Source organism: Trichechus manatus, unplaced genomic scaffold (assembly GCF_000243295.1).
Source record: "Trichechus manatus latirostris isolate Lorelei unplaced genomic scaffold, TriManLat1.0 scaffold00025, whole genome shotgun sequence".
NCBI classification, from domain to species: Eukaryota; Metazoa; Chordata; class Mammalia; order Sirenia; family Trichechidae; genus Trichechus; species Trichechus manatus.
Window position 1 is genome coordinate 2254136 of NW_004443961.1, and position 15441 is coordinate 2269576.

General features: G+C 50.0%; 1 protein-coding gene across 2 annotated transcripts in view; it reads left to right on the top strand.

The window, feature by feature from the left end:
• Positions 1-177: 177 nt before the first annotated feature.
• The window catches only part of VLDLR (very low density lipoprotein receptor), a 50992-nt gene continuing 35728 nt past the window's right edge, over positions 178-15441 (top strand). For both annotated transcript variants that reach the window (XM_004373468.2, XM_004373469.2), the window contains exon 1: positions 178-261. In XM_004373468.2, the coding sequence (XP_004373525.1) occupies positions 180-261 (82 nt within the window). In that variant the 5' untranslated portion in view covers positions 178-179. The remainder of the gene's footprint in view (positions 262-15441) is intronic.

Sequence of the window (15441 nt, forward strand, 5' to 3'; positions counted from 1 at the left end):
GGGTTGCTGGTGGGGAGGAGATTGTGCAAGTTGGCAGGGAGGGGTTGCCCTCTTCTGCCCGCTCCCTGGCCCCCTCTAACTTCTTCCCCTCCTCCCCGCCCCGCCCCCACCTCCTTCCTCCTTCCGAAGGCTGGTAACTTGGTGTGCGGAGCGGCGGCGGCACCATCCCGGCGGGCACCATGGGCACGTCCGCGCGCTGGGCGCTCTGGCTGCTGCTCGCGCTGAGCTGGGCGCCCCCGGGGAGCTGCACCACCGGAGCTGGTGAGTGAGGACGCGCCCCCCGCGAGCAGCCCGAGGGCCCTGGGGTGCTGGGCGGCTCCTGCACCCACCCCTCCTAGAGGCGCTTGTCTACGCTCCTCGTCTGCCCCCCCACCCCCCCTACACACCCGGTGGCACCTCGGAGCTGTCAGCGTCGCGGCTCCCGGGCTTGGGAGACGTGGGATTCAGGGTTCCCTAAAGCCGCGCCTCAACTAGTCCCCATTCCTTACACCCCCTCCCCAAAGCCGCGGTTTGACCTCCTTCGCCACCCGCCCATCAGGGGCTGGGGATGTGGCTCCCGAGCCCTTGAAACAATGGTCCTGCCTCCTCTGCCGCGCGGAGTGTTAGGAAGGAGGCAGAGGGCCTGGCCGAGACGGTGGCGGCACCCCGGGCGCGCTCCTCGGCCTCGGGACTTTGCAAGCAGGCGGTGGGCCAGGGTAGGCAACATCGGGGACGCAGGGCCCCGGCGCCGGCCGGAGCCAAAGTGCCCCGGCGGCGGTGAGTAGGCGCACGTTCCGTGGGCTCCAGCCGCGAGCAATGCGTAGCCTGGGCACCCAGCCTGCGCTCCTGGGGCGCGGGGCCGCTTTGCGAGTGCTGGTTAGGGGAGGAATGAGGCTTTAAATAGGAGTCCCCTCTGGGATGGCTCCCCTCGCCTCCCCACCCCTGTGGCGGCATTTGGAAACCCATCTGGGGTCTCGCGTGTTGCCGAGTGGGGGAAGGGCAGTGGGGACAGGGACTTAATCAGGTTAGTTGCTGATTCTCCTTCCTCAGGAGGTTTCCTGGAGAGGAACTGAGCCCTAGTCTAGTGACTGTCGTTAGCTTTCGCTCTAAACAATAGATCAGAGGAGGAGCGCGGGCTGGGAGCATTGGAGGGTGGCTGTGGCTTGTTGGGGGGGAAACCACTATCGAATCGAGTCCCCGGGGCTCTGCCACACTGGACCTGGTGGCCCCGTTGTCAGGACTACCTTGGGGCCGCAGCAACTTTCCTGGGCAGGTGACAGGAAGCGCTGTTCTGAAGGGGTGCGGTCAGAATCCTGGTGGGTCCATGAAGTGGTCAGGACACCAGCGGGCTGGCTTGGCGGCTCTAGGGAATCGGGACAGAAAACTGCCCCAGCACTAAGCACCATTCTCGAGGCCCTGGTGGCTTAGGGGGCCCGCCTGCCTGGAGTCACGTGCGTCTTCTGAAAGGAAAGCAAACTTGAAAGTCTGTGCTCACGCCGCTTGCTTCTCGGCAGTACAGTACTTGGGGTTAAGTCTCCAGCTGCCCCCTGCCCTCTGGTCCCCACAGTCCCCAGCGAGCGTGCGAAGCTGGGACCGGCTCTTCTGCCCCCTGCGATTGGCCTGCCGCCCGATCACGTTTGGGCTGGTCACATGGTTCCTCGCGCTCATAACTTTGCAGCGTGACAAGCGTTATCTTTAAAGGAGACGTGAGAGACCTGACCGCGCCAACTGACGGTGTTTCCAAATGCTTTCGCTGCCGGCCTCCTCGGGAAAAGGCGAACGGGCGGTGAAGATTGGCCCGTGATGTGGAACAAACGTGCATCCTAGAGTTTGCAGACGCCACCATTAATCGTTAATGGACAGCAAAACCAACTTACTAAACAAAGTCTTGGGACAGTGCTACATCCGGGACAGTCCTACGTCTTGCTTTAAGTTTTGCCCTACCATGTCAAAACTCTATGGTGTGCCAGAAACTCCTGATAACTGGCCAGGGAGGTGGGAGGAAAGATTGATTTTTGCTGCATGCCCCTTCATAGTCTTTGAATTTAGCATGCAGTGCTTTTGGTTAGAGTTTCACTTTTCCCCGTGGGATGCTAGAAATACAGCTAACTGCTGAAACGAGTTAGTTGAAGCCATGTGCCCCTTGTGTTAGGTAGGTAAGGGTCCCCTCGCTCCTTCCTGTCACATGGGAAATACGTGGCACACCATGAATAGTGGGAGAGAGAAACCCACACAGGACTTAAGTTCTTCAAAGGAAGGCAGCTAGGCACATCCTTTCTGAACTGGAGGGAGTTTGGGGTTGGCTGAGCAGGTATTGAACCTAAGCCAACCCAGACTGGCCCTGTTGTAGGTTCATAGCCCCAAGGCATATGGGCTGACTTCCTGGCCCTGGTCTTCTACACTTAACCTCTCTTTTTCACAGTACCGCTCCCCCCCCACACACACACACGTACACAGGCTCATGGTACCGGCTGAAAATAGGATCAGGGCAAGGGTGCCCTAAGACTCTGGCAAGGAACCTAAGTCAAGCTACTAAGAGAAATTCAAGTTCAGTGGTATACGGCGCCTAATAACAAAACACAGGGCGTTCTAGGACATTTCCTCTAGCCAAGGGGATCAGAATTAGGATCTGGGGTAACGTGTTCTTTAAGGCCAGAGTCTAGAAGCACAGTTTTGTGGGAGGTATTTGTATACAGCTGTTGTTGTTAGTTCTGAAAATGGCGTGGCGGGCATCTGAGGTCCTTCTCCAACGTCACGAGGAAGACAGAATCACTGTCACCGTCAGCCCAAGGTTGGGCCCAATGAGGCAGAGGTCAAATAGACCTCCACCCTCCAATCTTTTTACCAGCGCTGACACCAGCCGTCCCTCTCACGGCACTCTCTCCTTCTCTGCTGGCCTCGATTGTTCATTTACATTGGCCACACAGAACTCACAGACCATACTCATAATTATGGGGTTTATGAGGGAAGTAACAGATTACAGCTCAGGATCAGGAACAACTCAGGATACAGTCCTTAGATCCGGAAAGATCCTCGGCCATTCCCCCAGGCAGGCCTCTCCCTGGCCCTCGGCCCCTTGGCCTGGCCTCTGCCCTGTTCCAGCAAGTGTTACAAAGCTCTTTAGCTCTACCAGTAAGTGCCTGGAGGCACTGCCCTCTGCCAGCAAGCCTCCGACCTGAAGGCACTTGGCTTTGTCTCTCCATGGGTCAGAAGCCCACTGCACCATCTCCTGCTGGTCTCCTGGATCTGCTGCCCTGCTGCTGCTTCTCACCACCTTGTGCCATCTCCGGTGTTACAGCTCTCTGTCTCCTGGGTCTAGGAGATTCTCAGCACAGGAACCTCAGGTCCAAACGACACTCTCTGCTCCCTTTTCTTCTTCTCGGTGGTAGTGAGGTTCCCCTCTGCTCTGGAATTGGCTTTTAAGCCTAACGGGATAGAAAAACTGACCAGTCCCCTCATAAAGGTTACATACACCTTACTTGCGTGGCCCTACCCCCACAGGGATTCCATTCAAAGAGGGTGCATTATTAGCAAGCTGTCCAATCCCCTTGGTGGACCACAGCACCTTATTTGCATAGCCCCGCCCAATCACTTGGTGGGAGTTACAAGACCATGGCAAGAAAGGCCATATAAAGGTGAGCCATTGTGCCACAGTTGCTGTCCAGTTGATTCCAACCCGTGGCAACCCCGTGGCTAGTCACCATGGCTAGTGACTAGTAAAAGAGTACACAGAAACTCGTCTCATTGAGAGAAGGGGGTTGGTGAAGGCTGGCAGTAGTCACAGACCTGGAGAGGTGAGGATGGGTAAAGGGCAGGTGTGACGATGATAGTAATCCTCATGCAGGTCAGAGAATGAGCACGTGAGCAGGGACTCTACATGAGGATCACCAGCCAAGTCCTGGATGGCAGTGACAGCTTCTTGAAGCCTTGAGCAGATTTGTTCTCCAAATGGGCCTCTTGCCCACTTCATGTGGCATTTCGCTTGAATGTCTGTCCTGTGACACTCTGACTCTTTGCGTTTATTGATTGAGTCCCCAGATACCTAAAACATGCTGAAAGGCCAAGTTCAGCAGAGTTGAGCAACGTTACCACTTCAATACTATACAACAAACTGCAATGCTAGCAAGGGTAGTTAATTATGGCCAGCTCCACGAGCAAAAAGTGAAGGCCGGCTCGAAGTTTTTCTGCCTTTTTTAAAACCGAATAACTCGACTCTTGACTTCATTTGAGTGGTTTCACTACAGTTCTGTTGTTGTTAGTTGCTATCAAGTTGGCTCTGACTCCTGGTGACCTTAAGTGTAACAGAACGAAACACTGCCTGGTCCTGCGCCATCTTCATGATCCTGGGTATGGTTGAGGCCATTTGTGGCTGTTGTGTCTACCCACCTCATTGAGGGTTTCCCTCATTTTTCTTGGCCCTCTTCTTTATCAACCATGGTGCCCTTTTGGTCTCTCCTGATGACATATCCAAAGTAAGCAAGTCAAAGTCTCACCATCCTCGCTTGTAAGTAGCTTTCTGGTTGTATTTCTTCTAAGACCGATTTGTTTGTTCCTCAGGCAGTCCATAGTATATTCAATAGTCTTTCCCAGTGCCACAGTTTGAATGCATCAGTTCTTCTTCTTCTTCCTTTTTCATTGGCCAGCTCAGTTGTTGTTAGTTGCGTTCCAGTCGATTATGACTCATGACGACCCAATTGTGCAGAGTACAGTTGCTCTACAGGGTTTTCAAGGCTGTGACCTTTTAGAAGCAGGCCTGTCTTCTGAGGTGCCTCGGGGTGGTTCGAACTGCCACCCTTTCAGCCAGTAGTTGACTTCTAGAGGGGGTGAAAAATAGTTACACCCCTTCTGTTCTAGGGGGGGCATCTAACTGATAAGCCCTAACAACAAGTCTTAGAGTCCAGCATGGCCACAAGACTGAGGAAACAGATTGTACCTAGCCATACGGCTTTGGGTTTTGATCCAAAGACCAAAGACTCAGAGCGCAGAATGGAAATGTAGATCACTCATATTAAATATCTAGACTGTTTGCTGTATATCACAGAACTTGAGTAAAGTCATTCATTTCAGTAGAGGGAAGAATGATCAAGGCTAGGCAGTCAGCTGCTGTGGCTTCAAGTCATAACCAAATTTCAAGCCACCTTCACATACTAGCCTGTAAGAAGTTAAACGCCTGAAAGTGCTGTGATGAGGTCTGCAACGTAGCTGCCTTAGGAGGATGTCTTATGGTAGACTGGTACAGCTGCCCTGCAGACGCTTCGTTGATAGACTCAAAATTGCCTAGTTTGTTCCCTTCTCGTTTAAATAAATCTCAGTAGAGTACTTGGACCCCAGCATGAGAAACTGCTTTCGAGGCAGAGTTCCAGAATCCCTCCTACAGAGGTGATGAGTGGGAAGTACCTACTGGGCGGGTGCAGGTGGTCCAGGGACATCTTTTTTTCCCCTACCCAAAGGGTTTTTTTGGCTGGGAAATGTGAGAACTGAGAGTTTTTCTGAGGGCTTAAAAGCAGAATGTGACTTTGCTTTGGGAGAATCCGGCTTCGTAAGTGAAAATCAGCTCAGTTGCACTCTGCGTTTTTCAGTCTGAATCAGTGTCTCTCTGCAAGCTCTCTCGGCTTCCACTGGACTCTGCTTTTGTCAGCTGTCAATCAGCCCTCGACTCAGGGTGACCCCATGCACAACAGAATCCGACAGCTGTGATCCGTAGGGTTTGTACTGGCTGATTTTTAGAAGTAGATCACCGGGCCTTTCTTCCTACTCCACCTTAGTCCGGTAGGGAACTTAGACTCAGTCGTAGAGACAGGAGTAAGTCGGAAGTGATGCCCTCCTTGGCACTCCTCACCATTCTGTTGGTAGTTGGCACTGAGCCGGCCCCTGACTCCTGGGCACCCCACGCACAATGGAACAAACCGCTGCCCAGTCCTGTGCCATCCTCATGACGCGCTGCAGATCAGACAGTGTTCCGTTGTGGTTCACAGCATTGTCACTGGCTGATTTTCAGAACTAGATCGCCAGGCCTTCCTAGTCTGTCTTAGTCTGGAAGCTCCGCAGAAACCTGTTCAGCATCATAGCAACACATAAGCCTCCACTGACAGATGGGTGGTGGCTGCGCATGAGGTGCCTTGGCCAGGAACGGAACCCGGGTCTCCACGTGGAAAGTGAGAATTCTACCACTGAACCACCACTGCCCTCCACTTGACTCTGACAGCGTTAGTATCACCTAGATAGGCACGCTGACCGTGCCGCAGGAACTAAATGAAGTGTCAAGTCATAAAGTGACATCTCCCAGGAAAGCTAGGGCCTGCTAGTTACTTTGAGCCTCTAAGTTAAGCAAGAAAATGCCTGCTAGGTGCTGTGAGAGTTACTAGTATAGAGATTCTGCTTAAAAGGAGGTAATGTTTGGTTAGCGAACCTTTGCCTGCTTGATATCTTACAGATGCTGTGTGGGCTGGGAAGGGTATGCATGGCCTCATAGTTAACAGATAACTTTGGAGGGCAAAGCTAAGGTGAGGCCAGTGGCCAGAATGGCTGATGGCACCACCAACTTGAGGAGTCTGGGTTGGCCCTACTTGGCCAGTGGCCTTTATGTGTCCACCCTTACGGTGACCTGGGCTGGAGGTGACAAGGGGCACTTTCAGTTTACCAAGAAAAGGAGAGGATAAGAACCTTGGTGACAGACAACATTTGCAAGGCATTGCATCTGTTATAACTTAATAAACCAACCCAAACCAAACCCGTTGCCGTGGAGTCAATTCTGACTCATAGCAGTTACAGAGTAGAGCTGTGCTCCGCGGGGTTTTCTTGGCTATATTCTTTACAGAAGCAGATCACCAGGCTCTTCTTTTGCAGTACGTTGGTGAGTTCGAACCGCCAGCTTTTAGTTTAGTTGTTGTGATTGTTATGTGCTGTCGAGTCATTTCCAACTCACAGCGACCCCACGTACAACACAATTAAATGTTGCCCAGTCCTGCGCCATCCTCACAATCGTTGCTATGTTTGAGCCCATTGTTGCAGCCACTGTGTCAATCCATCTCATTGAGGGTCTTCCTCTTTTTCTCTGACCCTCTACTTTACGAAGCATGATGTCCTTCTCCAGGGATTGGTCCGTCCTGGTAACACCAAAGTAAGTGAGATGAGGGTTGGTCAAACCAAAACCAAACCGGTTGCTATCAAGCTGATTCTTACTCATAGCGACCCTATAGGACAGAGTAGAACTGTCTCATAGGGTTTCCAAGGAGCAGCTGGTGGTTCGAACTTCCAACCTTTTGGTTAGCAGCGGAGCTCTTAACCACTGCACCACCAGGGCTTGGTGAAGGTTAGTAAACAAATACAAATTATTTGCTGTACCTGGTGACCTTATAATTTAATATTTCCCCCAAAATAACTGTGAATTGGTAGGATTCCTATCTGATAGACTATCAGTTTTCCTAAGAAGCCTTCCCAACATCCGAGTTGCTAACTGAGCTGTAGGTTCACTGATGAGGCTGTAGCGTGCAGGGTGGCCTTCGTCGTACGTCCGCTGGAAACCACTTGACTGCACTAAGCCTGGGGGACTGGATTCCTGCCCTCGTGGCACCTAGTGCAGTGGGGGAGACAAACCAGGAAACCAATGACGCAGAAAAAGCCTGGAATAGAAGCTTTGAACAGAAGTGAGCAGTTTCAGTGCGTCTGATAGCATCACAGAAGTGGCAGATAGCAGCGGAAGATTGCCGAGTTCCCACATGGCACCTGGGTTATAGTTCATGAAAATGAAAAAAGAAAAAAAACCAGCCAAACCCGTTGCCATCAAGTCGATTCCAATTCCTCATGACCCTGTGTGTTACAGAGTAGAACTGTGCTCCATAGGGTTGTCTTGGCTGTAATCTTTACAGAAGCAGATCTCCAGGCCTTTCTTCCATGGTGCTGCTGGGTGGGTTCAAACCACCAACCTTTATGTTAGTAGTTTGCACGACCCAGGGAAGGTTCTCTAAAATCGCCAAGAACTTAGACTTTCATCTGACAAAGCCAGGAACTACTCCAACTTTGCAGATGATATTACAAAAGTAAAAGACTCAAGCAACAATGTGTTGTGCCAACTTTGCCACAAGGGCATTAAAACGTGTCAGAAGTAAAATCTGGGTCTGACAGATCACATTTCTCACCTCACCCATTGCTGTTGTGTTGTTAGGTGCTGTCGAGTCGATTTTCAACTCATGGCGACCTCATGTGATAGAACAGAACTGCCTCATAAGATTTCCTAGGCTGTCATCTTTACAGGGGAGCCCTGGTGGCACAGCGGTTAAGAGCCCGGCTGCTAACCAAAAGGTCAGCAGTTCGAATCCACCAGGCGCTCCTTGGAAACCCTATGGGGCAGTTCTACTCTGTCTTATAGGGTTGCTATGAGTTGGAATCGACTCGACAACAACAGGTTTGGTTTTTTTTTTAATCTTTACAAGAGCAGATTGCCAGGTCTTTCTCCCACAGAGCAGCTGGTGGGTTCGAACCGCCAACCTTTCCATTAACAGCTGAGTGCTAACCCGTAGCGCCACCAGGGCTCCTCCCTTACCCGCTAGCCTCTGCTAACTTTCCCTGTGTTTCGGAACCTCTTCCTCACAGCATACCCACACTGCCACGCGCGGTCTGACAGACAGCTGTGTGAAAGTGCACTGCTTTCAAATGACAGAGTTCCCCAAAGATGAGGGAACAGCGCTCAACGAGGCAAAGGGAAATGTCCTTTATAAACCTAGAGTCTTTCAACGTATTCTAGCTCGTAACACAGCTGGTCACACTTGGCTTCAAGTTCAGAAAAGCTGGGAAGAATGCTTTGAGAAAAGCCTATAGTTCAGACTTGCTTTGTTAGTGAACTAATAAATCAGTGGCTGCGTCCGGGAATACTAACTAGCGCCTAGGAAATCTTTACGTCCCAGGCGCCAGGCCCTGAGTTTCAAAGATAAATTCCAGCCCTTTGCTACAGCTGGAAGCATGTAGGTAAGCACATCGCAGTACCTGTTGGCTGTGTGACAGGTGTGAGGATTACAGGGACACAACCAGACCACACCTAGTTCTGGCAAGAAAGGAAGGAATGAAGGCCTCACTCAAGAGGTGACATCTGAGCGTACTCCTGGTGAATAAGTGAGCAGGCGTATCTATTGCTGCTACAACAGAAATACCACAAGTGGATGGTTTAACAAAGAGAAATTTATTTCTTCACAGTAAAGTAGGCTAAAAGTCTAAATTCAGGGCATCCGCTCCCGGGGAAGGCTTTCTCTCTCTGTTGACCTTCTCATCAGTGTTCCCCCGGACTAGGAGCTTCTCCGCACAGGGACCCCGTGTCCAAAAGACATGCTCTGCTCCTGGCACTGCTTTCTTGGTGGTATGAGGTTCCCATGTCTCTCTGCTCACTTCTCTTTTTTATATCTCAAGAGATTGCCTCAGGACACAATCCAATCTTATAGATTGAGTCCTGCCTCACTAACACAACTGCCACCCATCCTCCCTCATTAACATCATAGAGGCAGGATTTACAACATACAGGAAAATCACCCAATACTGGGAATCATGGCCCAGCCAAACTGATACACACATTTTTGGGGGAACATAATTCAATCTGTGAAGTTGCCAAACCAGAACAGGGAGGGGCAGGGGGAAGTGAGTGGGGTCCTTGGGGCTGTTAGCTCAGCAGGTATAGCCTGAGCATATGGTGAGTGGTGACTAGCAGGGAAAAGTCTGGAGAAATAGGTAGGGCGCTTAGACTCAGTCCTAGACACAGCGGGATGTGATACCCTCCTCGGCAATCCTGGACATTCCGCTGTTGTCAGCTACCGTCGAGTTGGCCCCAACTCGTGGCGACCCCCCGTGCACAACGGAAAGAAATGCTGCCCAGTCCTGTGCCGTCCTCACGATGGGTTGCAGATCAGACAGTGTTCCGTTGTGCTCCATGGAGTCTTCATTGGCTGGTTTTCAGAAGTAGATCACCAGGCCTTTCTGCCTAGTCCGTCATAGTCTGGAAGTTCTGCTGAAACCTGTTCAGCATCATAGCAGCACACAAGCCTCCGCTGACAGAGGGGTGGTGCTGCGCATGAGATCCACTGACTGGGAATCGAACCGGGGTCTGCCGCGTGGAAGGAGAAAATTCTACCATGAACCACCAGTGGCTCTTGTGGCCCTTCTAGGTGGCTTGAATCGCTGTCTTGATTAGGACAGAGAAAGCAGCAGACTGGAACAGAAGGGGCAGAAGACTTAAATTCAGATCACGTGACAGTGAGGGCTTGGACACTGCCAAGGCTTGATGACAAAATGACAGAGTCTGGGCTCGTTAGTAGCGTGCTGATTCAGAGTCAAAGACGGGGCACACGGGAGGGCACGATAGGTGTGAGAAGAACCCTTCTACTGTGTGGTGCTAGCAGGCGTCCACGTACATTTACCTTCCTAATGGGCACAGGAGCGCTGGTGGTGCAAACAGCTAAGCATTTGGCTGCTAACTGAAAGGTTATCGGTTCAAACCCACCCAGCAGCTCCACAGGAGAAAGACCTGGCAATCTGATCCGTAAGGATCACAGCCTAAAGGACTCTATGGGGCAGTTCTACTCTGTCCTATAGGGTCGCTATGCGTGGAATCGACTCGATGGCACGCAACAGCAGTAATGGGCCCAAGGGCTTTGCCTGTGTCCATCCAGTAATCAGAGGCATGAGAGGTTTGGGGGTTAACTCAGAAAATGAAATTACTGTCTTCTTTGTGGGTAGAAACCTTAGCACAGTGGTTCTCAAAGTCTGGGACCAGCAACTTCAACATCATCTGGGAATTCATTCGAAATGCAAATTTGAAGCCCACCCTGTTGTTGTTAGTTGCTATTGAGTCAGCTGATTCATGGCAGACAACAGAGCGAAACATTGCCAGTCCTCACTGTCTTCAGGATCATCTGAGTCCATTGTTGGGGCCACTGTGTATTTTAAATGCCTTCCAACCTAGGGGGCTTATCTTCCAGCTCCCTAGCGGACAGTATTCTGTTGGAATCCATAGGGTTTTCATTGGCTAATTTTTCCAGTTAGATTGCCAGGCCTTTCTTCTAGTCTGCTTTCGTTTGGAAACTCTGCTGAAACCTGTTCGCCATAGGTGACCCTGCTGGGGTATTTGAAATACAGGTGACATAGCTTCCAGCATCACTGCAATACACAAACCCCCTGCAGTACCAAAGTGACAGATGAGTGGTGGGGGCCCCACCCTAGCCCTCCTGAATCAGAAAGTCTGGGGTGGGGACGGCCTTCTGTGTTTGAACAAGCCCTCCAGGTGACATGAAGTATGCTAAAGTTTGAGAAGCACACACTCAGTACTTACCATCCCAGAAGCTAATAACTTCCAAAGCTGGAGGGCCTTTGCTCTGGCTTACTGGTGTGCCCTAGCCAAGAAAACAAACTGTAGTCCTTCCAAGAAAATACCTGCTGAGGAAATTCTAACGGCTTATTTTCTTTTAACTACAGCGGAGGAAGGAGAGAGGGCTCCATCACAACTCTGAGGCTGTATTAGGATAGCATTGTCTCAACAAGTGAAACTACGTGATTCTGGGTTCATTTAAACTGGCTCTACTACCTAAGTTACAACAAGTCAGTGGAATATTCTGAAGAACGCAGTGCTGAGTCAGGTGCTATAGTTTGCTCGTATGCCCAGTAGCACTGAATCTGGAGCCAGACTGACTGGGTTCAAATCCTCGTTTTACCCAGAATGAGCTTAGGCAAGTTCCTTTGCTTTTCCAAACAGATTTTCTGATCTGTAAAAGGGGAATCATAGTGTTTAGCATGACAAGTAAACGAGTTAGGAGACAGGAAGTCTTAGAGCAGCACTTGGCCGGCAACAAACATTCATTTACTATCCGTGATTCTTACCATCACCTCAGAAACCAAACCAGTTGCCATGGAGTCGATTCTGACTCACTCACGGGGACCCTATGTGTGGCAGAGTAGAACAGTGCTCCATAGGGTTTTCAATGGCTATGACCTTTCCAAAGTAGATCGCCAGGACTTTTTCCAAGGTACCTCTGGATGAACTCGAACCACCAACCTTTTTGGTAAGTAGTCAAGCACTTAATTGATTGTACCACCCAGGGACTCCAAAGATCACCTCAATCAGATGTAAATGGAAAAATTGCTTAATCGACATGCAAAACTCACTTATTTCAGCGAATCACAAGGATTAATCCCAGTATTTGACAGTTTTTCGTCCGCCCCACACCAGATTCTTACAATGCCTAAGGGGCTGACCTTAAAACAAGACCTCAACCTTGCAACCTGACAGCTGGGCCCTCCTCCTTCTCTCTGTTGAGCTGCTTTGCCTCTTGCTAACCTTCTTCCCTGCAGAAAAACTTTGTTGACTTGGAAATCTACTCGTCCTAAAATGAGTTTTAGCCTATGAGTAGAAAGATTGGCATTAAAGTGGCAAGCAGGCCAAGTAATCTGGACTAAAAATAAATGCCCTTGGCAGCCCCAGAAGTGCCAAGACAAATGTACGGAAGAAATTCCAGTAGATAATGACACCCGTATGCTCCAGCGCCGAGGACGGATCGGGGAGAAGTGGGCGTGTGGCCCTGGAAGCCACAGCAGTGGGCAGTGTGAGCTCCTCAGTGCAGGTTGAGACACGTATCTGAGCCGGATACCTGGAGACGTTTTAAACCAGTTGCCATTGGGTCGACGCTGACTCAGGGTGACCCTGTTCGTGTCAGAGTAGAACTGCGCTTCATTGGATTTTTGAAAGTAGATCACCAGGCCTTTCTTTTGAGGCACCTCTGGGTGGACTCGAACCTCCAACCTTTCATTAAGTAGCCGAGTGTGTTAACAATTTGCGTCACCCCCATATTATCTGTGTCCTGGGTATGCAAGTAGGAGAGTTTCTAGAAAGGTGCTGTTCCAGGCTCTATAGGGAACTGTCGCCCAGTCTGAAGGCTTGGTATTTACCGTTAAGGTCTATGTAGTTTTTTACTGAAGCTTACATACATATTAAGGTCCCTGGGTGGCACAAATGGTTAAGTGCTCTGCTACTAACCTAAAGGTTAGCAGTTCTAACCTATTCAGTAGTACTGCGGAAGAAAGGCCTGGCGATCTGCTTCCGTAAAGATTCAGCCCAGAAAACCATGCAGGGCAATTCTACGCTGTCACATGGGGTCGCTGTGAGTCAGGGGTTGACTCTAAAAACCTAATCAGTGAAAAATGGCTTGGGTTTTTATGTACAGACTGTTCTCCTGTTAACCCGTGTAGGGAGTTAGTCAGCAGTAAGCTGCCTTCTGTGCGCGTCATAAACCCAGAGCTCCTTAGAGCCAGTGAACCCCTGACACGTCTGGGTAGCAATGTTAGGCGTTTAGGTAAACGAGGCTCCTGGGACCTGGTGCCTAGTAAGGCTGTTCTCACAATCTGATGCCATGTGTGCAAGTGGGTACGAGTGACCTCTAACCCCTAACCGAGAAGGATAAAACCCAAAAAAACCAAACCCATCGCCGTCGAGTCGATTCCGACTCATAGCAACCCTATAGGACAGAGGAGAACTGCCTCATAGGGTTCCTAAGGAGCAGCTGGTGGATTCGAACTGCCGACCTTTTTGGTTAGTAGCCTGAGCTCTTAACCACCGAGAAGGGTCAAGGTGTTCATTCTGAGTATCCAAGCTAGAAGGAAACCCTGATCTCCTCCAATAGTGTAATTTCACTTCTTTGTTTTTATAAGTCATTTTGTTGTTGTTGAGAATATATACACACAGCAAAACCTACACCAATTCAAGTTTCTACACGTGCAATTCAACGACGCTGATTACATCCTTCAAGTCCAGCAGTTTAATTTCTTAAAGCAAAAGAACTTTTCTTAAATTCTTATGCAACACTCCAGTATTCAGAACAAAGCTTTCCTGGTTGAAACAGAGGTGGAAGGCCTAGGGCCTTTGCCTTGGCTTCCCCCATCCCTTTGGCCCCAAGGCATTCTCTGAAACACCAGCTTTGAGGAACCATCTAGTAGGCGTTTTTACTCCCACCTTTCACTTTTCTGAGTACGCAGACCCTGGGATACAGAGTGCCTAGCGCTTCTACTTCCAGGTTATTTTTTATTTATTTATTTATTTATTTATTTCGAGGCATCCTTGGCTTTAGCTAGTCCCTGGGTGGTACAATTGGTTAACATACTTGGATGCTAACCAAAAGATTGGATGGAGGTTCGGGTCCGCCCAGAGGCACCTCGGAAGAAAGGCCTGGTGATCTGCTTTTGAAAAATCTGCCATTGAAAACCCAGTGGAGTGCGGTTCTACTCTGACACACGGGATTGCCATGAGTGCAAGTTGACTTGATGGCAACAGGTGGTCTTGCTTTAGCTTAGCCTAAGAAGTAAAAGCAGCTCAGGTGTAGATGATTCCAAGCTCCCCCTGTTCGCTTCATGAAAGCGTAATACTGAACTTGAGGCTTAGCTTTCATGGATGAAAATAGACCACAGGTCCACGGTCCTGTAATCTCTGAAGCTCTGGAAACCCAAAGCTTCTTAACTCATTTGGTGCTTTCGATTCTCCTGGAGTACTGTACGGCAACCATCCCAGCTGAGCAGCAGAGGGGAAGAGGTAGAATCTTTTGGAAACTTGGATGGGAAGCCCACAGTGTCCCAGTCTGGCAGCTGGGGTCTCAGCATCGACTTGTGTGTGGGCTTCTGCTGCCCTCTCTGTGTGAGGCAGGTATTAAGCAGAACTAGGAGCACTTTCTGCCGAGGAGCGATCTCACAAAACAAAGTGCTTAGGAAGCTTAGAAACTAAGTGGATGCCCGTGAAGCTGAAGGTCGTTATTTACCTCTCTTTAAAGGATGCTTTGTAAAGCTTGGAGTCCCTGGTTGGTGCAAATAGTTAACATACTCAGCTGCTCACTGAAAGGTTAGAGGTTCAAGTCCACCAAGAGATGCCTCGAAAGAAAGACCTCATGATCTACTTCCAAAAAATCAGCCATTGAAAACCCTATGGAGCACAGTTCTCCTCTGACACACATGAGGTCACCATGAGTCAGAGTCAACTCTATGGCAACTAGTTGTACTGATTTATAAAGTTAACTGGGCTTGCCCACCACCACGCCAACCCTACTCTTTTAAAACAAGCAGGGACGTTTAGTTGCACACTCCTTCTTAATGTTCCTCCTTCCCAATGGCATCTGCTGTCTGGCATGGTAACGCCCAGCTTTATGACAGTCAGGCCGAAACTTGGGTCAAGTGGAAACATCTGGGATCAGAAAAGGTAGAAATTCAACACCTTTTTGTCTTAGGCTGCTGGAATGAACACGAAGAAGACGCTGGTGTGTGTCATGAACCCACTCAGTGTAGACTTGAGCCAGAGTTGCCGGGATTTTAATATCACTTATTTACCCATGATGATGTTGGGTGCCGTCGAGTCACTTTTGATTCCTAACGACCCTATATGACAGTAGAACTGCCCCATAGGGTTCTCTGGGCTGTAGTCTTTTTTTTTTTTTTTTAATTTTTTCCCAT